This window comes from Aphelocoma coerulescens, chromosome 12 (assembly GCF_041296385.1).
Source record: "Aphelocoma coerulescens isolate FSJ_1873_10779 chromosome 12, UR_Acoe_1.0, whole genome shotgun sequence".
Lineage (NCBI taxonomy): Eukaryota > Metazoa > Chordata > Aves > Passeriformes > Corvidae > Aphelocoma > Aphelocoma coerulescens.
In genome coordinates, this window is record NC_091026.1 from 3,499,464 (window position 1) to 3,520,141 (window position 20,678).

The 20,678-nt window shown below is 54.1% G+C and overlaps 2 protein-coding genes across 2 annotated transcripts; both read right to left on the reverse strand.

Moving 5' to 3' along the window:
* Nucleotides 1-1,728: 1,728 nt before the first annotated feature.
* LOC138117757 (G2/M phase-specific E3 ubiquitin-protein ligase-like) lies at nucleotides 1,729-6,167 on the reverse strand. Its single transcript, XM_069028313.1, has 10 exons — nucleotides 6,125-6,167; nucleotides 5,716-5,807; nucleotides 5,530-5,631; nucleotides 5,126-5,250; nucleotides 4,887-5,049; nucleotides 4,690-4,800; nucleotides 4,370-4,479; nucleotides 4,100-4,218; nucleotides 3,124-3,945; nucleotides 1,729-1,994 (listed from the first exon to the last, which is right to left on the reverse strand). The coding sequence occupies exons 1-10, from the start codon at nucleotides 6,165-6,167 to the stop codon at nucleotides 1,729-1,731; spliced, it is 1,953 nt and encodes a 650-aa protein (XP_068884414.1).
* Nucleotides 6,168-16,721: 10,554 nt separating this feature from the next.
* LOC138117758 (G2/M phase-specific E3 ubiquitin-protein ligase-like) lies at nucleotides 16,722-20,608 on the reverse strand. The gene is made up of 10 exons (XM_069028314.1): nucleotides 20,566-20,608; nucleotides 20,157-20,248; nucleotides 19,971-20,072; nucleotides 19,567-19,691; nucleotides 19,328-19,490; nucleotides 19,131-19,241; nucleotides 18,811-18,920; nucleotides 18,541-18,659; nucleotides 17,565-18,386; nucleotides 16,722-16,987 (listed from the first exon to the last, which is right to left on the reverse strand). Exons 1-10 carry the CDS (start codon nucleotides 20,606-20,608, stop codon nucleotides 16,722-16,724), a joined length of 1,953 nt encoding a protein of 650 aa, XP_068884415.1.
* Between the last annotated feature and the right edge of the window lie 70 nt (nucleotides 20,609-20,678).

A 20,678-nucleotide genomic window follows, 5' to 3' on the forward strand; every position in this document is an offset into this window, starting at 1 on the left:
TTTCCTCACTGAATTCCAGTAAGAGTTTAAAAGGAAAAAAATACAAAAGGGGTGAATAAGTTCAGTTGTACCTCTTAGGCGTTCATCATCTTTGGAGAGGAAGAAAACTCTAGCACTTTCCGTGTGGGGTAAAGAAAGAAACCTGGACAAGTACAAAGGGATTTTAGCATCCTAAAAGGCACTACCAAATTCCATGAACATGAGTTAAAGCTGCAGCGCTTCAGAGAAACGGTAAACATTGAAGAGCTTTACTCCACAGTAACCAAACAGAGCCTTCTATAAAAACCCCCACTTTTTAAAAGAAAACTGACTGTGTCTTTGGCTTTTGGCCAAACTCAGATTGGGTTTGGTCAACCCAAAACGACCCAGTTAATTTCTTGTGCTCAACTTCTCTCTCTTCATATTCAACTTCACATCAAAGGGGCTGCTGGGAGTTTTGACTCTGTGCAGCACAAACGGTTTGTCCAAGATGACTTTCACTGCTCAGAGGTGTGCAACGTCCGTTTCCCATTTCCTGAGTGCTGCTCTTAATATGCCCACAGCATCCAACTACGACAACCAAGGAGAGAACCAATACAAATGGAACTTGCATTTCTCGGTCCTTTCCAATTTCTGATGGCTCAGGCTCATCATCACTCTCAGAACTGCTGTCTTGGAAACGTGGATCCTCTTGCCACGTGACTTTTACCGGTTTTATTGGTCCCAGTATGTAAGGCTCTGCAATATAACAGCACCAAAAAAGAAAAAAAAGCCAAAACCAGGTTATTCCTCTACTTGCCAGGAAAAGTCCTTCCTTTCAAGTGAAATACTTACACTGGAGAAGGCAGATTTAGGAAGGACAGAATCTTCTCCCCTCAGATTTTCTGAGCTAAATCTCTGCTCCAGTATTTTCCCCTTTGTTCTAGGCATCTCCCACGTATTCCTAAACCTTGATCGCTGCATTCAGAAGACACTAACTACCTTCTGAATTCAGCAGAAGTGTGGGGGGCTTGTTGCTTTGTGCTGTTGCACACAAAGCACCTTGGGTTTTTTAATCTTTTGGGTAACTTTGCACAGTTTCTTTTCTTTCCTACAAGACTGTGACTTGATTTAATATTGTTTCATCTTCATTTCATAAGGCCTCATTTTATCTGAGGTTAGGACATGCCAATGATGATGTGTCATTCAGCTTCCATTCTCTAAAGGTCCAAGAATAGAATTCAGTAACTAATAAAATATTCTTGAATCTTGGGGTCAGCTCCAGGATTTTGCTCTTCACTCTACATTAACACACATTTTCTTTGCAATCTGGTTGGGTTCTATGAAACTTGCCAGGACTGGTGTGTCACCTTTTTCCCTGTTTGAGAAATTTAGGGGATGACAACAAGCTTTTTCACCACTCTGCAAAGACCCCACTGCCTTCTCTCTCAAAGCCCGCCTTTCAGAACTCTGAGATGCAAGCACGAGTTACCTCTCCTTAATCTACCGCAAGCCTGGCAAGTAGAAATGAAGATCAGAATGCTTCTGCCTAATTACTGGCTTCTGCCGCTGAAAATCCCCTGGATCCAGACCCTCTTTACACCGTATTGCTCTGCAGTGCCTGCCTTAAGCTCTTCCTAGGAATGGCACCGTTAGAAGGGTTCTGCTGTTACCTTCTTTCATGCCCGACTCCTGTGTGTCTCCGAAGAAGGAAAAGTGAAAGCACTCGACTCCTGAGCTACGTCGTTCGCAGGCAAAGGTCCCAGATGGTCAGCTGGGACAGAGTCCTGCGCATCCTCTTTGTCCCAAGGGTATGTCCTCAGTGTTTTCTGGTTTGTTCTTTGAAGGTCCAAACAAGTCTTTTAAATCAGCAGCAATGTCGTAATAGATTTCTTCAGACACTTGAGGCAGTGTCTCACTCTCTTCTTTCTTCTTCCTTTTGGCTTTCCTGAAATCAGATTGTTCAAGGATAGCAACACAGCACATGTCCTTTCCAAAGACAGCTTCCCTAAGAGCCACCTTGCTCTTCTGTCTCCCTAAACGTATCCAAGCCCATTAAGGAGTGGTTCACTATCAAGGGGAAGCAGTGGGGAAACATCTGAGGTTTGAGTCTAAAGGCAGGAGCAAGTGTCCTTTTTAATTAGCCACCCCCTTAAGTGACTTTTCACTTAATAGGTGGTAACATAGAAATCAGGTATTTAGCACAGATTCCTGCCAATAGCAATGTCAAGAGTTAATACACTTTTCTCAGAGACCTGCAAATCTCAAGGTCCCTGTATTGAGCTTCCTCACCTTCACTTACGGCAGAGAGCAGACGGACTAGAAAGAAAAGATGACACTACATGCTGCTTTTCGAGGCCTGAGTTGAGGCCCGACGTCGCTGGCGGGAGCGGTTGCTCCTGGTGGATGTCTCCGACAATGTCACCCTACGCCTGGGCGTCTCAGCCCTTGGTGCTGTCCTGCGGCTGCTGTCACGGCGACTCCTCGACCGCACCGGTGGATTTGAGGCCCGACGTCGCTGGCGGGTGCGGCTGCGTCTGGGGGATGTCTCCGATGGTGTCCTTCTGTGCCTGGGCCTCTCAGCCCTTGGTGCTGTGCTCTGGCTCCTGTCACGGCGACTCCTCGACCGGGCAGGTGGATTTGAGGCCCGACGTCGCTGGCGGGAGCGGTTGCTCCTGGTGGATGTCCCTGATGCTGTCTCCCTTGGCCTGGGCGTCTCAGCCCTTGGTGCTGTCCTGCGGCTCCTGTCACGGCGACTCCTCGACCGCACCGGTGGATTTGAGGCCCGACGTCGCTGGCGGGTGCGGCTGCGTCTGGGGGATGTCTCCGATGGTGTCCTTCTGTGCCTGGGCCTCTCAGCCCTTGGTGCTGTGCTCTGGCTCCTGTCACGGCGACTCCTCGACCGCACCGGTGGATTTGAGGCCCGACGTCGCTGGCGGGAGCGGTTGCTCCTGGTGGATGTCCCTGATGCTGTCTCCCTCGGCCTGGGCGTCTCAGCCCTTGGTGCTGTCCTGCGGCTCCTGTCACGGCGACTCCTCGACCGCACCGGTGGATTTGAGGCCCGACGTCGCTGGCGGGTGCGGCTGCGTCTGGGGGATGTCTCCGATGGTGTCCTTCTGTGCCTGGGCCTCTCAGCCCTTGGTGCTGTGCTCTGGCTCCTGTCACGGCGACTCCTCGACCGGGCAGGTGGATTTGAGGCCCGACGTCGCTGGCGGGAGCGGTTGCTCCTGGTGGATGTCCCTGATGCTGTCTCCCTTGGCCTGGGCGTCTCAGCCCTTGGTGCTGTCCTGCGGCTCCTGTCACGGCGACTCCTCGACCGCACCGGTGGATTTGAGGCCCGACGTCGCTGGCGGGTGCGGCTGCGTCTGGGGGATGTCTCCGATGGTGTCCTTCTGTGCCTGGGCCTCTCAGCCCTTGGTGCTGTGCTCTGGCTCCTGTCACGGCGACTCCTCGACCGGGCAGGTGGATTTGAGGCCCGACGTCGCTGGCGGGAGCGGCTGCATCTGGGGGATGTCTCCGATGGTGTCCTTCTGTGCCTGGGCGTCTCAGCCCTTGGTGCTGTGCTCTGGCTCCTGTCACGGCGACTCCTCGATCGGACAGGTGGATTTGAGGCCCAGCTTTGCCGGCGAGAGCGATTTCGCCTGCGGTCAGACCCAGAGCTTCTGGAATGGCTGGTGTCTGATGACCTTGATGTCACCTCACTCTCCATGCAGGGGCTGCTGCTCTCCAGCGAGGAAGATTGCAGCAGCTGCCCCATTGGTGCATGTTGGACGCTGCTGCGTTTGCTGGTCTCTGGAGATGGAGACAGGGGAGGCACACCCGATGGTGCCAGGATGCCAGAGTTGGGGCTGATGGCCTCGGATTGTGCAGAGCCATGGGAAGGCTCCAATCCATGGGAAGGTTCCAATCCTGACTGTCCAGCCAGGCTGGGGACATTGAGCTCCAGTTCATCCCTGGGGGCATAGAGCTCCGGCTCATCCCTGGGGGCTGTAAGGGGAAGAAGGAATGAGAGGGGCCCAGCAGGCCTGGGCCAGGCCAGGCCAGTGCGGTGCCCCCAGCCCTCCAGGAGCGGACAGGCTCTGCCAAGCCCAGCCTTGGCACTGACCCCAGCCCAGGGCCACGCAGCTGCGTTGCCTCATACCTGTGCCCAGATCAGCACAGCTGTCGCACTCCCAGCTGGGTGTGTCGTTTCTGAGGCCAGAGCAGCGCCTGTGGGTGCCCTCAGCAGCACAGGAGGAGCACAGGAGCAGTTCCCAGGGCCTGGGAAAACAAATGGTTTCATGGCACTGAGGACAAAGCGTCCACAGCTCGGGATTGTCCGGCTGAGCTCTTCTTCTGGCTCCTTCTGCTTCGAGCCCTTGCCAAGACACAGGTTCCCTGCAGAGCCCTGGGGTGCAGCTGCCCAACTTACCCCTCTTCCTCTGCCTCCTCCCTGCCTCCTGGATAAAGGCACTTCCTGGCATTGCACTGGCTGTGCCTGTCTCCTAATTCTGCAAAGGCATCGTTGTCCTCCCATGTTGGCTCTCTGATGAGGAAAGGAGAAGCCGATGAGCTCGTGCTGCTCCACCATCCTGGAGGTACAGGCTGTCCCTGCTCTTCCTCCAGTGCTTTTCCAAGTCTTGCGTGAAGCTGAAGCCCAAACTCACGGGACAGGGCAGGGCCAGGACTGCGGGGGCAGGCCCTGGCACAGCAGCTGCCCCCTCCTGTGTTGTGAGCCAGGCAGAAGGACACCGACCTGAAGGGGATTCGGATCCCCATGATGAACATTTGGACAAGAAACTCATCATCGTCTCTGCAGAGGGGGCACTGGAAGTACAATGCACCAGCGCGCAAGGCCTGTCCCTGCAGGGCAAACAGCAGCAGTGTGAGCAAGGCCCTGGTGCTGCTGAGCACCTGCTGTGCCCCGGGGCTGCGGGAATGGCTCCTACCTGGATGCAGTCCCTGTGGAACCAGGCCCTTTTGCACGCTGGGCACACCAGTGTTGTGTAGCTCTTTCTCTCCTCCACAGGCTCCATGCAGATGGGGCATTCGGTGCCCGGCTCCGGAATCACCGTCGCATCCTGTTCTGGGGAGTGCTCAGGGCAGTAGGACCTGGGGGAAAAGGGATGGGCAAAGTGAGACGTGCTGGGTCCTTCTGCAGGGGTGGCCAGAACGGGAGAGGACGTACCTGTATGGGGTTATGTAGTTAGTCACACAGTGACCCTCCTTGGCACAGGGCAGGTGGAACCATCTGTCGCAGTCTTCGTGACAGCACATGATGGTGGCCCCAGTCTCCCCACAGACGCAGCAGTGCTGGAAAGAGCCAAGCAGCCCCATCAGAGGCAGCCTCGGGCCTCCCCAGGCAGCCCCACGGCTCCGGGCAGGGCGCAGGACTGTGGCCGCTGCTGGGTCTCAGCCCACAGACCCGCCTGGAGGAAGAGGCTCCTGTGCCAGAGCCTCTGTGGAGCTGCTGGGAGCCAGACTTTTGTCCCACAGCTGGTGGGAAGGGCCGGCCTTTCTTTTGTGGGGTCTGGGCTAAGCCCTGGCAAACCTCGCCTGGCACAAGCCTCCCTGCTCTTGTCAGGCTCTCACCTGCTGAGCCGCCCGGCTGACTGCAAGTTGGATATCGCGAGGGCGAAACCCCTTGAGTCCAATCCGATCACTGTCTTGTTGAAAAATGAGGCTGGCGAAATTCTGTGGCAAAGGCAGGGAGCTGATGAGGAGAGAGTGGCAGGGGCTGCCCACTGCAGTGCTGGAGAGAGGCTCAGCGCAGCTCACCAGGCAGAAGACGTGGGCACAGAGCCCGTGCTTCTCCCATTTGTCGCCGCAGATGTCCGGGTCAGCCTCTGCGCGGCGGCACAGCAGGCATGCTGCAGGGGACAGAGCCAATGGCACCGGGCACCTCTGCGGGGCTCTTAGCCCGCAGCATCGGCCCCAAGGGCTGCTCTGGCCCTGCCTGCCTGGCTGATGGGCAGGCCTGGAGGCCTTGGGGAGCAGGGGACAGCGCGGGCACGGGTGTCCCCACAGCTGCCCCCTGGCCCGGCTGGGCCCCCCTTGGGGAGGAAGGAGGCTCCCAGCCCCAGCATGGCTGGGCAGCTCCTGCCTCCCCCTGCCTCCGCTCCGGGCCCCACGCTGGCTGCCCCGACAGCCCCTGTGCCAGCCTGCGGGAGGGCTGCTTTGCCCTCACCTGGCTCTCTGGCATCAGGGGCCTCCTGCTTCCCTTCTGCCATGGCTCTTGTCAGCAGTGAGTCCCTGTGCAGAAACACCGCGGTCTTCTCCAGGGGCTCGTCCTCTCCTTTTGTGGGAGAAAGAAGAGTGTGGGGAGTTTGTAGAACAGGCCCAGAGCCACGAGGGCACTACTCCCTGGTGAGCCCTGCGTGAGCCCTGCTCCAGTCCGCCTTCTCCTCCTGTCACAGCGTCGAGGAACACTGCTGTCTCCCGTGGATGTTCCTCTGCTGTGTCTGGGAAGGAAGAGGCAGGTGAGCCTGCAGCACAGGCCCAGAGCCCCGAGGTGTGGGGCCCCTCTGGCCCCTGGGCAGCCCTGTCCCTGTCCTACCTTCCCCTCCCGTTGTCAGGTCGCACTGACACACGCTGGCCTGAGCTCAGCGTTCCCTCTTGTGGCCTTGGTCGCACGGGTCACAATGGCCACTCTGACATCAGCAACGTGCACCCAAAATGGGGGCAGCGATGGCCTCAGTCCCACGCCACCCATTTGAGGCTGCCCCCTTGGGAACCGAGGTTCTGAGATGGGTCCGAGCCTTTGGTCAGAGCCCAACCAGGGCAGGGGCTCCTGCAGCAAGTGCAGGGTCAGATGCCAGGCCCTGGGGCAGCCATCGAGGGTGGCACTGTTGGCAGAAAGGGGCTGTTCAGGCAGTGCCACTCCAGGGCTCCTGCCCCTGGCAGTCGGCTGCCCAGAGAGCTTGTGGGCTCTCTTGCACTGGACAGATTCAAAAGCTGCCCCAGGTGGAGCGACGTTTTCCCTGACACCTGTCTGGAGAAATCCCAGAGGAACCTGATTTGATGCTCTTGCTGATCAGTGTTGGGAACAGGAGATAAAACTGGAGACCACCACACGTGGCTCCCAACCTCAATTATCCTGTCACCCTATGAACTAACAACTTTGACATTTAGTATTAAATGGAAAAGTTAGTGTTAAGCTCCTGAGAAACGTCAGCTTTTACACTGACTCTGATGGAAACCCAGAGAATTCAGTGGGAGTTTTCTGCGTGCAGCTGACTGGAGAGCTTGAACCAGTCCTCGACTCAGAAGTCAAATGCAGGAGGATGCTTTTCCCACATGAAAGGCACTTTTGCCAGTTTGGTCCATGCCTTCCTACTAGCAAATAAATAAATTGAAAAAAACAGCTAGAAGAGAAGCACAAACCGTTCTTTTGGCCTTTTCTCATTCATGTCTTTGCAGGCATGCTCCTGGAAAATCCAGATCAATGGCTTCTAGAACAATCAGCGGGACCCCTGGAAAGCAAGGGGTGACGAGCAGGGACACCCTGCACCTGCCTGATGTAGATACAAAAATGCTGCTAGCGAGGATTTTCTTGTTATTTTCTAAGTCCGTGAGAGACTTTTCTCTCTCACAGAAGAGGTAGCAGGGAATGTAAACAACCAAGCCACCTGCAACCTTGAAAAGTCTTGTTTATGGTATAGTAGAAAAATATTTTGACAATGGATGTTTTAGGATTTTAGCCAATCACCCCCAAGGGGTGGCTGGCCCTTTGTCCAATTAGTCTATGAAGAAAAAAGTCTATAAAAGAGTTTGTAAAATAATTAAATAAATCAATCTTGCTGCACAACTCCTGCCTGCTGGATCTTCTCCTCCTCCTCCTCCCTATGGCTGCGGGACACGGTGCTATACCGTAGGAACCAGGCCTGCGGTAATATTTGGTGCTGCCCGACGTGATCTGCACTCTCTGACGTGTCCTGCTGCTGCGAGCCGAGCCGAATTCCTCTAGAGGTACGCTGTTCTCCTTTGTCCCCCGGGACCGGGAGGTCCGACAGAACTGAGAAATGGCAAACAGCGGCTCACAAACCGAAGCTGCGATGCTGGTCTGGAAAGGTGTGTTTAGCATATTGCGCACCTCCATTCCTGAAAACTCAGTTCGGGAATTATTAGACTGGGCTACTTTAAAAGGGATTTCCATGGACAGAGATACTGCCCTGGACTTTGCCTTATGGCAGGAACTCGGATGCGCTGTCCGACAGGAGCTCCCGACTGGGGACTCAGCAGCGTTAGAATTATACAAAACCTGGCGTTCATTATTTATCCTGCTGACAGACCTTGACTGTGATAGCAGGGCTGGCTCGCCTATCTCGGTGATGAGTGACGGAGGAATGTCCGAGGGGGGCCCCGTTGACTGGGTTTCCGGGGAAAATGATAATGGATTCAGAAAACCCCCCCCGGCTCCACAGGCAGAGCTTGCGCCGGCTCACCCTGCACAATCGCAGGACTCCACAGCCCCCAGGGACCCCGCGCCGCCAGAGGCGGTGGGGTCAAGGCAGCAGGAGGGCGCACAGCCTGCCTTGCCGTTCGGCTGGGCAGCGGCCACGGCTTATCCAGGGCCTCAGATCAGCGGCTTAGCCACTTGGATGCCCAGAGAGGCTCCTAGCTCGGTTCCGTATGGACCTGGATCTAACTTCTTAGCCGGCGTAGCGCCGGGCGTGCCTGCCCCGGGACTCCCTGGGTGTGGTCCGCTGCCCTCCCTGGCGCTGGACTGTTCTGCGCAGTCGCAGAACCGAGCCATCGACCTTTTAATGCAGCATTTGCCTTTTCTGATGGAGCTGCCAAACCTATCCCGAAGGATGGAGGAGCTCCTCACCCTGCTAGATCGGCGAATGCCCGAACCAGCGCCGCCCGCGCCCCCCCCCGCCATCTGCGGGAGACGCGGCTCCGAGCCGAGAAACGGCGCGGCCGGCGGCGAACCCAGAAGCGGCGCAGCCGCGGGAAAACCCGGACGCGGCTGCGGAGACGCGGCCAGAGACGGCGGCTGCGGAGCAGCGGGCAGGGGGGGAAGCGCCCAGAGCGACCCCCGAGAACGGGCCGGTGGCGGCAGCGCCGAGCGCGGCTGGGGAGCGCGAAACAGCAGCGGCAGCGGCGACCGCGCCGAACGCAGCTGCTGTGCCAGAGGCGGCGGCGCCGAGAGCAGCTGTAGCCTCAGAGACAGCGGCAGCAGTTCCAGTACCAGTTCGGTCGGGGCTGGCCGAGACGGCCTCCCGTATAGAAACTGGTGCAAAAACTGCCGCGCAGCCAGCTGCAGTCTGTCCTGTCTGTTCTGCCTCTAGCGAACTTAGCCAAAGTGCCCCTCCACGTAAATTTCTGTTCACTCCCAGCACCCCAAAGTTGCCTTTGCCTGATGATTCCTCGTCAGGCAGTGAGGCAGATGAGGTGCTGGCCCCAGGTCGTCAGGCGGCTGTAGCCGCGCGGCGAAGAAAAAGGCTGCGCCGGTCTCGCCCCTGGACCTTTCAGGACTGCACAGTAACAGTGCGTCCGACGCATTATAATCGCTTCTTAGAGTCCCTTAAGATGCGAGCATTGGAGGAGGGTGACTGGAGGTCATTAAAAATCCTTGGAATGCCATATAGATCTGAGGATTCTGGGGGTAACCGGGGAGCTGTTACGCTCCATCCACAGGCGGTGCCAGAAGTTCAGGATGGTAGTGCTTCCCCTAAAGGGGAGATCCAAGCTTTCCCAGTGTATAAGGCTCTCCCAGATTCAGGGGAGCATGACAAGCATGAGGTAATTGCCTGGAAAGTTGCCCAGGACCTCCAATCCAAGGTGGCACAATATGGGCTAGGTTCTGCTGAGGTTATGCAGATAATAAGGGTGATAAATACAGATTTGCTTTCTCCATTTGATATCAGACACTTAGGTCAAATTCTATTTCAACCTGTACAATTTACAGTTTTTGAGAAAACCTGGAGAAAGCTGGCCGGCAAGACTGCATTAGCAAATATGCAGCTCCCTGCTGCTGATCCTAGACAGACAGCAGGAGTGGATGCTTTGATGGGGACTGGTCCCTTCTCTGATCCCAGTCTACAGGGTAATTTGCCCTCTAGCATCCTGCAGCAAGCTCAACAGGTCGGCATGGCTGCCCTGTTGAAAACCATAGAGTTGTCTGCGCCCAGAAAGCGATACACTGAAATAGTTCAAGGCAAATCAGAGTCATTCCTCTCTTTTGTAGAGAAAGTCGCTGCTTCTCTTGAGAAGCAGGTTGAGGATGACGGGTTAAGACAGATGTTGTTAAGGCAGTTAGTGAGAGATAACGCAAACGAGGAGTGCAGAAAAATCATAGATGCCTTACCAGGGGACCCTGAGGTAACAGACATGGTCGAGGCCTGTGCTAAGGTGGGATCTGGGAACCAGAAAAGGTCTGCCTTGGCTGCGTTCCTGCAGCCTGTTCACGCATCTTCTGGTCGTGAACCAAAGCCACCAAAACAGGTGAAGAAACGGAAGCGGCCTAAGCCGAGCCAAAAAGAGAACACACCGATCCCCCAGTGCAAGAGGTGTGGCAGGCCAGGCCATTGTACGGGCTACTGTAGATCCCGGACTCATGCCGATGGTCGGCCTTTGTCGGGAAACTTCCGCTGGGGTGCAAGGAGGGGGAATTGCTCTCCGATGCAGTCGCTCCCCCAGAGAGTGGCACAGGTACAGGCACAGGCCTACCCAGCCACCCTAGAGACAGCACCCAGGGATCAGACGGCACCCACGGATCAGACGGGTTTGACGTCCACACCGCAGCCACAGTCGTCTTAGACTCTAGCGGTATTTATAAGGTTCCCTTGGATGCATATGGACCCTTAGCCCAGGGATCCAGTGCGATGCTGGTGGGAAAACCTGATGTTGCCCATCAAGGAATCTTAGTGCACTCAGGAGTTATTGATGCTGACTTTAAAGGCCAGATTTGCGCTATGGTCTCCACGCAAAAACCCCCTGTCACTATTCCTGAAAAGACCTGCCTTGCTAAATTAATGCCTTTTAAGTCTTGTGTCCCCAGGGTAGAACAAACTCAGGAAGATAACGGCAGTGGATCTACGGGACTTCCGCAGGCCTTCTGGACTGCAGACATCTCTGACCAAAGGCCACAGATGACATGTACCCTGGTCCTGCCAAGCGCCCAACCACCCCGGATTCAGCTTCGAGGTTTGATTGATACGGGTGCTGATGTAACTGTCATCTCCTTCTCTGCGTGGCCTCCCTCATGGCCTTTAGCCCCGGTGGGATCGGCCATCGCAGGATTAGGAGGAACCACACAGAGCTATTTAAGTGAACGGCCTGTGGTGGTGAAGGATTCAGAGGGACACACAGCTACAATTAGGCCTTATGTTACTACCACTTCCTGTAACCTTTGGGGACGGGATGTGTTGGCAGCTTGGGGCGTACGGATTGGGACAAATTTTAGCAGGGGTCACTGTGTGTAAGAGCGCACAGTATCCTACGCTGCCTTTGAGGTGGTTCATTAACACACCAATCCGAGTCAGACTCTGCTCAGTTAGTTGAACTAAGGGCTGTTACCATGGCTTTTCAGCGATTCTCACAGGAACCTTTGAATTTGGTTACTGACTCTGCTTATGTAGCAGAGATCACCCAACACTTAGATTGTTCCCTTCTGAAGGAGGTGAATAATGCGGCTCTGTTTTCGCTGTTGCAAACCTTGTGGTCTGCAATTCGGGCTCGAGTGCATCCGTATTACATTCTGCACATTCGAAGCCACACCAATTTACCAGGGTTTCTAACGGAAGGCAATGCCAGGGCTGACATGCTGGCAAACCCTGCATGGGTAGGGCCTCAGCCTGACAAAATTGCACAAGCCAAGGCATCGCACGGTTTCTTCCATCAAAGTGCACATACCCTGCAGAAGCAGTTTCATTTAACGCCAACCGAGGCGCGCGACATTGTCAGCGCTTGTGCTGACTGTCATGGACTTGCTGCGCCTTTGCCAGCGGGGGTAAACCCCAGAGGGCTGAAAGCCTTGCAGATTTGGCAAACGGATGTAACTCACATCCCAGAATTTGGTCGGCTGAAATATGTGCACGTGTCTATTGACACTTTCTCCTTGGCTATGTGGGCTACTGCTCACACTGGAGAGAAGGGCCGTGATGTCATTGCCCATTGGAAATTGGCTTTCTCAGTCCTGGGCGTGCCAGCTTCTGTGAAAACCGATAATGGTCCTGCCTACGCCTCGGAGAAGACGCGGCAGTTTTTACACCTGTGGGGTGTAGACCATACCTTTGGTATCCCACATTCTCCTACTGGCCAAGCCATTGTTGAACGCGCTCATGGTACCTTGAAGCGTGTTTTGGACAAACAGAAAAGGGGAATGCATGGAGAAACCCCACAGAGCCGACTAGCAAAAGCTTTGTATACCATTAATCACCTTACAGTACCACAAAATTCAAATAATCCTGTTATTCTGAATCATTTTTTCTCATTGCAGTCTGCAGGTGACAGACAACTGCCCCAGGCAAAAGTCTGGGTGCGGAATTTACTCACTAACCAGTGGGAAGGCCCACATGAGCTTATCGTCTGGGGTCGTGGGTATGCTTGCGTTTCCACAGATACTGGGATACAGTGGCTACCTTCAAAATGCGTTCGCCCTGACCTACGGCACCAGAGGCAGAACAGGCAACCTCCAAATGATGACCAGAACGCCAATCATCCAAATGGCGACCAGAATGTAGAGCATCAGCCTAATGGCTCTTCTGATGATGACCAGGATGTCAACCATCAGGCAGATGGTCCTTCTGCAAGCAGAGACTGGGATGGTCCTTCCACAAGCAGAGACTGAACTTTAAATTTCTTGTTATGGAGTCAGATAGTTAAAGCCTTAAGGACATATTTAGAATTAATAACTGATGTAGATTTCTATTTGGCATTAATAGTAGAGTTGTTATCTTATAAAACAAAAAGGGGGAATTGTAGATACAAAAATGCTGCTAGCGAGGATTTTCTTGTTATTTTCTAAGTCCGTGAGAGACTTTTCTCTCTCACAGAAGAGGTAGCAGGGAATGTAAACAACCAAGCCACCTGCAACCTTGAAAAGTCTTGTTTATGGTATAGTAGAAAAATATTTTGACAATGGATATTTTAGGATTTTAGCCAATCACCCCCAAGGGGTGGCTGGCCCTTTGTCCAATTAGTCTATGAAGAAAAAAGTCTATAAAAGAGTTTGTAAAATAATTAAATAAATCAATCTTGCTGCACAACTCCTGCCTGCTGGATCTTCTCCTCCTCCTCCTCCCTATGGCTGCGGGACACGGTGCTATACCGTAGGAACCAGGCCTGCGGTAATAGCCTGATGCCGGGGCAGGGGGAGTTCATCAATTTTCCTGTCTCCATGGGAGAGGCACCTTGGGAGGACAAGGATGCCTTCACTGAACTAGGAGGGAGGCACAGCTGGTGCAATGCCAGGGAGTGCCTTTATCCAGGAGGCAGGGAGGAGGCAGAGGAAGAGGGCTAAGTTGGGAAGTGGCACCCCGGGGTCTGTAGTGAACCCGTGTCTCGGCAAGGGCTGGAAGCAGAAGGAACCAGAAGAGCTCAGCCGGACAATGCCGAGCTCTGGACACTTTGTCCTCGGCGCCATGAACCTCCTTGTTCCCCAGGCCCTGGGAGCTGCTCCTGTGCTGCCCCTGCAAGTTATGTATAGACACAGAGCTACCTGCTCTTTCCCAACCCTGTGCAGCACTGGACAGGAGGACACAGTAAAATGTTGTCTTCGTTACATGATCTAATTATCAAAAGTCCGGCCGAGAAGCAACTGACATTGAAGCCCTACACACAGAAAACCCCAACCCCTGGTACAAACCTTGAATTGACACAGGACATGTATACCTGTTCAGAAACACAGGCTGACAGTGTTGGCCAATAGTTTTTCCTATTAGATCTTGGAAAGGATTTCCAAAGTAACATTGTTTGGCAACTTCTTCAAGGAAGAAACATGACACACTTCTCATCAGTAAAAGAAGCTTTATTGGTTTGCTTTCACTTTTCTTTTGGCGTCCTTATGCTTCTTCCGGCATTCCTGAAAATAGTGAAAATCCAACGTATTATTATTAGAAGTTTCTGAATCCACTATTAGGAGAAGTCTCTAAATTCACTCTTTCTCTTGAACACTTTCTTTATGTACAGTTAAGTCGCTGGTCCTGTCCTGTAACGTGCAGAGATTTAGTGGTTTACCTGAGTGACGTCACAACCTGATGTTATACACACCAGTATACTAAACCACTTTTGTTCTCTGGTAATTACAAAGTTTCAGGCTCTTGTTGAGGTCCTGAATTAATTTCTCATGCAGATTCATAGCCCTGTTCCCTCCTCATGCTCAGCTTTCAGCCACAGTTACCAGGGAACGGACGTTTCACACTCACCTCAAGCAATAATCTACGTCTGTCTTCCCAATCCTCTTTTTCTTCACTGAGCTCTACAGATCTACAAAATAACTTTGGGCCTTCTGCACAAAACAAAGAACCAATTATAAGGGTTAAACACTTCTGCTGCTGCTGCTGCTTGGATCACTCATGAGCAACACAGCAATAAAGTCAGCAGCCCTATTCTTCGCATCCTTCCTATTCTCTTCCCCCCACCACCACACGTGGGCTCCAACAGAAATGTTCTGTGTTACAGCCTCGTGTACTACGAAGAATGAAAGGCAGCAGCAGTTCTCCTGAACATGCTGAAATCTAGATTGCAGTGAAATAGCAGCTGCTCCAGTAAAAGCTCAACACCAGGATGAAAACTGATGCTGGCTAAGGACTGAGATCTCCATTTTAACACGCGCTGTAAATCAGATAGGCTGGAAGACTACAGAGCACTAAGATTATATATATGCTGAAAAGGATCCAAAATGTCTAGGCAACTTGTCCAGTGACTATTTTTTTGGTAATCTCCAAAAGTCCAGATATTTACTAGGCAATTATCTGAAAGACAAGAAAGCCAGACAGCTGCTCAGCCTTTATTTTGCCAGGACTTCCTCACGGGCTGCTACCACAACCTAGACCCCAAGTAAGGGTGGCAAATGTTGACTACAAACCATTCATAAGCGGGCAGCATTTTTTCCTCACTGAATTCCAGTAAGAGTTTAAAAGGAAAAAAACACAAAAGGGGTGAATAAGTTCAGTTGTACCTCTTAGGCGTTCATCATCTTTGGAGAGGAAGAAAACTCTAGCACTTTCCGTGTGGGGTAAAGAAAGAAACCTGGACAAGTACAAAGGGATTTTAGCATCCTAAAAGGCACTACCAAATTCCATGAACATGAGTTAAAGCTGCAGCGCTTCAGAGAAACGGTAAACATTGAAGAGCTTTACTCCACAGTAACCAAACAGAGCCTTCTATAAAAACCCCCACTTTTTAAAAGAAAACTGACTGTGTCTTTGGCTTTTGGCCAAACTCAGATTGGGTTTGGTCAACCCAAAACGACCCAGTTAATTTCTTGTGCTCAACTTCTCTCTCTTCATATTCAACTTCACATCAAAGGGGCTGCTGGGAGTTTTGACTCTGTGCAGCACAAACGGTTTGTCCAAGATGACTTTCACTGCTCAGAGGTGTGCAACGTCCGTTTCCCATTTCCTGAGTGCTGCTCTTAATATGCCCACAGCATCCAACTACGACAACCAAGGAGAGAACCAATACAAATGGAACTTGCATTTCTCGGTCCTTTCCAATTTCTGATGGCTCAGGCTCATCATCACTCTCAGAACTGCTGTCTTGGAAACGTGGATCCTCTTGCCACGTGACTTTTACCGGTTTTATTGGTCCCAGTATGTAAGGCTCTGCAATATAACAGCACCAAAAAAGAAAAAAAAGCCAAAACCAGGTTATTCCTCTACTTGCCAGGAAAAGTCCTTCCTTTCAAGTGAAATACTTACACTGGAGAAGGCAGATTTAGGAAGGACAGAATCTTCTCCCCTCAGATTTTCTGAGCTAAATCTCTGCTCCAGTATTTTCCCCTTTGTTCTAGGCATCTCCCACGTATTCCTAAACCTTGATCGCTGCATTCAGAAGACACTAACTACCTTCTGAATTCAGCAGAAGTGTGGGGGGCTTGTTGCTTTGTGCTGTTGCACACAAAGCACCTTGGGTTTTTTAATCTTTTGGGTAACTTTGCACAGTTTCTTTTCTTTCCTACAAGACTGTGACTTGATTTAATATTGTTTCATCTTCATTTCATAAGGCCTCATTTTATCTGAGGTTAGGACATGCCAATGATGATGTGTCATTCAGCTTCCATTCTCTAAAGGTCCAAGAATAGAATTCAGTAACTAATAAAATATTCTTGAATCTTGGGGTCAGCTCCAGGATTTTGCTCTTCACTCTACATTAACACACATTTTCTTTGCAATCTGGTTGGGTTCTATGAAACTTGCCAGGACTGGTGTGTCACCTTTTTCCCTGTTTGAGAAATTTAGGGGATGACAACAAGCTTTTTCACCACTCTGCAAAGACCCCACTGCCTTCTCTCTCAAAGCCCGCCTTTCAGAACTCTGAGATGCAAGCACGAGTTACCTCTCCTTAATCTACCGCAAGCCTGGCAAGTAGAAATGAAGATCAGAATGCTTCTGCCTAATTACTGGCTTCTGCTGCTGAAAATCCCCTGGATCCAGACCCTCTTTACACCGTATTGCTCTGCAGTGCCTGCCTTAAGCTCTTCCTAGGAATGGCACCGTTAGAAGGGTTCTGCTGTTACCTTCTTTCATGCCCGACTCCTGTGTGTCTCCGAAGAAGGAAAAGTGAAAGCACTCGACTCCTGAGCTACGTCGTTCGCAGGCAAAGGTCCCAGATGGTCAGCTGGGACAGAGTCCTGCGCATCCTCTTTGTCCCAAGGGTATGTCCTCAGTGTTTTCTGGTTTGTTCTTTGAAGGTCCAAACAAGTCTTTTAAATCAGCAGCAATGTCGTAATAGATTTCTTCAGACACTTGAGGCAGTGTCTCACTCTCTTCTTTCTTCTTCCTTTTGGCTTTCCTGAAATCAGATTGTTCAAGGATAGCAACACAGCACATGTCCTTTCCAAAGACAGCTTCCCTAAGAGCCACCTTGCTCTTCTGTCTCCCTAAACGTATCCAAGCCCATTAAGGAGTGGTTCACTATCAAGGGGAAGCAGTGGGGAAACATCTGAGGTTTGAGTCTAAAGGCAGGAGCAAGTGTCCTTTTTAATTAGCCACCCCCTTAAGTGACTTTTCACTTAATAGGTGGTAACATAGAAATCAGGTATTTAGCACAGATTCCTGCCAATAGCAATGTCAAGAGTTAATACACTTTTCTCAGAGACCTGCAAATCTCAAGGTCCCTGTATTGAGCTTCCTCACCTTCACTTACGGCAGAGAGCAGACGGACTAGAAAGAAAAGATGACACTACATGCTGCTTTTCGAGGCCTGAGTTGAGGCCCGACGTCGCTGGCGGGAGCGGTTGCTCCTGGTGGATGTCTCCGACAATGTCACCCTACGCCTGGGCGTCTCAGCCCTTGGTGCTGTCCTGCGGCTGCTGTCACGGCGACTCCTCGACCGCACCGGTGAATTTGAGGCCCGACGTCGCTGGCGGGTGCGGCTGCGTCTGGGGGATGTCTCCGATGGTGTCCTTCTGTGCCTGGGCCTCTCAGCCCTTGGTGCTGTGCTCTGGCTCCTGTCACGGCGACTCCTCGACCGGGCAGGTGGATTTGAGGCCCGACGTCGCTGGCGGGAGCGGTTGCTCCTGGTGGATGTCCCTGATGCTGTCTCCCTTGGCCTGGGCGTCTCAGCCCTTGGTGCTGTGCTCTGGCTCCTGTCACGGCGACTCCTCGACCGCACCGGTGGATTTGAGGCCCGACGTCGCTGGCGGGTGCGGCTGCGTCTGGGGGATGTCTCCGATGGTGTCCTTCTGTGCCTGGGCCTCTCAGCCCTTGGTGCTGTGCTCTGGCTCCTGTCACGGCGACTCCTCGACCGGGCAGGTGGATTTGAGGCCCGACGTCGCTGGCGGGAGCGGCTGCGTCTGGGGGATGTCTCCGATGGTGTCCTTCTGTGCCTGGGCCTCTCAGCCCTTGGTGCTGTGCTCTGGCTCCTGTCACGGCGACTCCTCGATCGGACAGGTGGATTTGAGGCCCAGCTTTGCCGGCGAGAGCGATTTCGCCTGCGGTCAGACCCAGAGCTTCTGGAATGGCTGGTGTCTGATGACCTTGATGTCACCTCACTCTCCATGCAGGGGCTGCTGCTCTCCAGCGAGGAAGATTGCAGCAGCTGCCCCATTGGTGCATGTTGGACGCTGCTGCGTTTGCTGGTCTCTGGAGATGGAGACAGGGGAGGCACACCCGATGGTGCCAGGATGCCAGAGTTGGGGCTGATGGCCTCGGATTGTGCAGAGCCATGGGAAGGCTCCAATCCATGGGAAGGTTCCAATCCTGACTGTCCAGCCAGGCTGGGGACATTGAGCTCCAGTTCATCCCTGGGGGCATAGAGCTCCGGCTCATCCCTGGGGGCTGTAAGGGGAAGAAGGAATGAGAGGGGCCCAGCAGGCCTGGGCCAGGCCAGGCCAGTGCGGTGCCCCCAGCCCTCCAGGAGCGGACAGGCTCTGCCAAGCCCAGCCTTGGCACTGACCCCAGCCCAGGGCCACGCAGCTGCGTTGCCTCATACCTGTGCCCAGATCAGCACAGCTGTCGCACTCCCAGCTGGGTGTGTCGTTTCTGAGGCCAGAGCAGCGCCTGTGGGTGCCCTCAGCAGCACAGGAGGAGCACAGGAGCAGTTCCCAGGGCCTGGGAAAACAAATGGTTTCATGGCACTGAGGACAAAGCGTCCACAGCTCGGGATTGTCCGGCTGAGCTCTTCTTCTGGCTCCTTCTGCTTCGAGCCCTTGCCAAGACACAGGTTCCCTGCAGAGCCCTGGGGTGCAGCTGCCCAACTTACCCCTCTTCCTCTGCCTCCTCCCTGCCTCCTGGATAAAGGCACTTCCTGGCATTGCACTGGCTGTGCCTGTCTCCTAATTCTGCAAAGGCATCGTTGTCCTCCCATGTTGGCTCTCTGATGAGGAAAGGAGAAGCCGATGAGCTCGTGCTGCTCCACCATCCTGGAGGTACAGGCTGTCCCTGCTCTTCCTCCAGTGCTTTTCCAAGTCTTGCGTGAAGCTGAAGCCCAAACTCACGGGACAGGGCAGGGCCAGGACTGCGGGGGCAGGCCCTGGCACAGCAGCTGCCCCCTCCTGTGTTGTGAGCCAGGCAGAAGGACACCGACCTGAAGGGGATTCGGATCCCCATGATGAACATTTGGACAAGAAACTCATCATCGTCTCTGCAGAGGGGGCACTGGAAGTACAATGCACCAGCGCGCAAGGCCTGTCCCTGCAGGGCAAACAGCAGCAGTGTGAGCAAGGCCCTGGTGCTGCTGAGCACCTGCTGTGCCCCGGGGCTGCGGGAATGGCTCCTACCTGGATGCAGTCCCTGTGGAACCAGGCCCTTTTGCACGCTGGGCACACCAGTGTTGTGTAGCTCTTTCTCTCCTCCACAGGCTCCATGCAGATGGGGCATTCGGTGCCCGGCTCCGGAATCACCGTCACATCCTGTTCTGGGGAGTGCTCAGGGCAGTAGGCCCTGGGGGAAAAGGGATGGGCAAAGTGAGACGTGCTGGGTCCTTCTGCAGGGGTGGCCAGAACGGGAGAGGACGTACCTGTATGGGGTTATGTAGTTAGTCACACAGTGACCCTCCTTGGCACAGGGCAGGTGGAACCATCTGTCGCAGTCTTTGTGACAGCACATGATGGTGGCCCCAGTCTCCCCACAGACGCAGCAGTGCTGGAAAGAGCCAAGCAGCCCCATCAGAGGCAGCCTCGGGCCTCCCCAGGCAGCCCCACGGCTCCGGGCAGGGCGCAGGACTGTGGCCGCTGCTGGGTCTCAGCCCACAGACCCGCCTGGAGGAAGAGGCTCCTGTGCCAGAGCCTCTGTGGAGCTGCTGGGAGCCAGACTTTTGTCCCACAGCTGGTGGGAAGGGCCGGCCTTTCTTTTGTGGGGTCTGGGCTAAGCCCTGGCAAACCTCGCCTGGCACAAGCCTCCCTGCTCTTGTCAGGCTCTCACCTGCTGAGCCGCCCGGCTGACTGCAAGTTGGATATCGCGAGGGCGAAACCCCTTGAGTCCAATCCGATCACTGTCTTGTTGAAAAATGAGGCTGGCGAAATTCTGTGGCAAAGGCAGGGAGCTGATGAGGAGAGAGTGGCAGGGGCTGCCCACTGCAGTGCTGGAGAGAGGCTCAGCGCAGCTCACCAGGCAGAAGACGTGGGCACAGAGCCCGTGCTTCTCCCATTTGTCGCCGCAGATGTCCGGGTCAGCCTCTGCGCGGCGGCACAGCAGGCATGCTGCAGGGGACAGAGCCAATGGCACCGGGCACCTCTGCGGGGCTCTTAGCCCGCAGCATCGGCCCCAAGGGCTGCTCTGGCCCTGCCTGCCTGGCTGATGGGCAGGCCTGGAGGCCTTGGGGAGCAGGGGACAGCGCGGGCACGGGTGTCCCCACAGCTGCCCCCTGGCCCGGCTGGGCCCCCCTTGGGGAGGAAGGAGGCTCCCAGCCCCAGCATGGCTGGGCAGCTCCTGCCTCCCCCTGCCTCCGCTCCGGGCCCCACGCTGGCTGCCCCGACAGCCCCTGTGCCAGCCTGCGGGAGGGCTGCTTTGCCCTCACCTGGCTCTCTGGCATCAGGGGCCTCCTGCTTCCCTTCTGCCATGGCTCTTGTCAGCAGTGAGTCCCTGTGCAGAACCACCGCGGTCTTCTCCAGGGGCTCGTCCTCTCCTTTT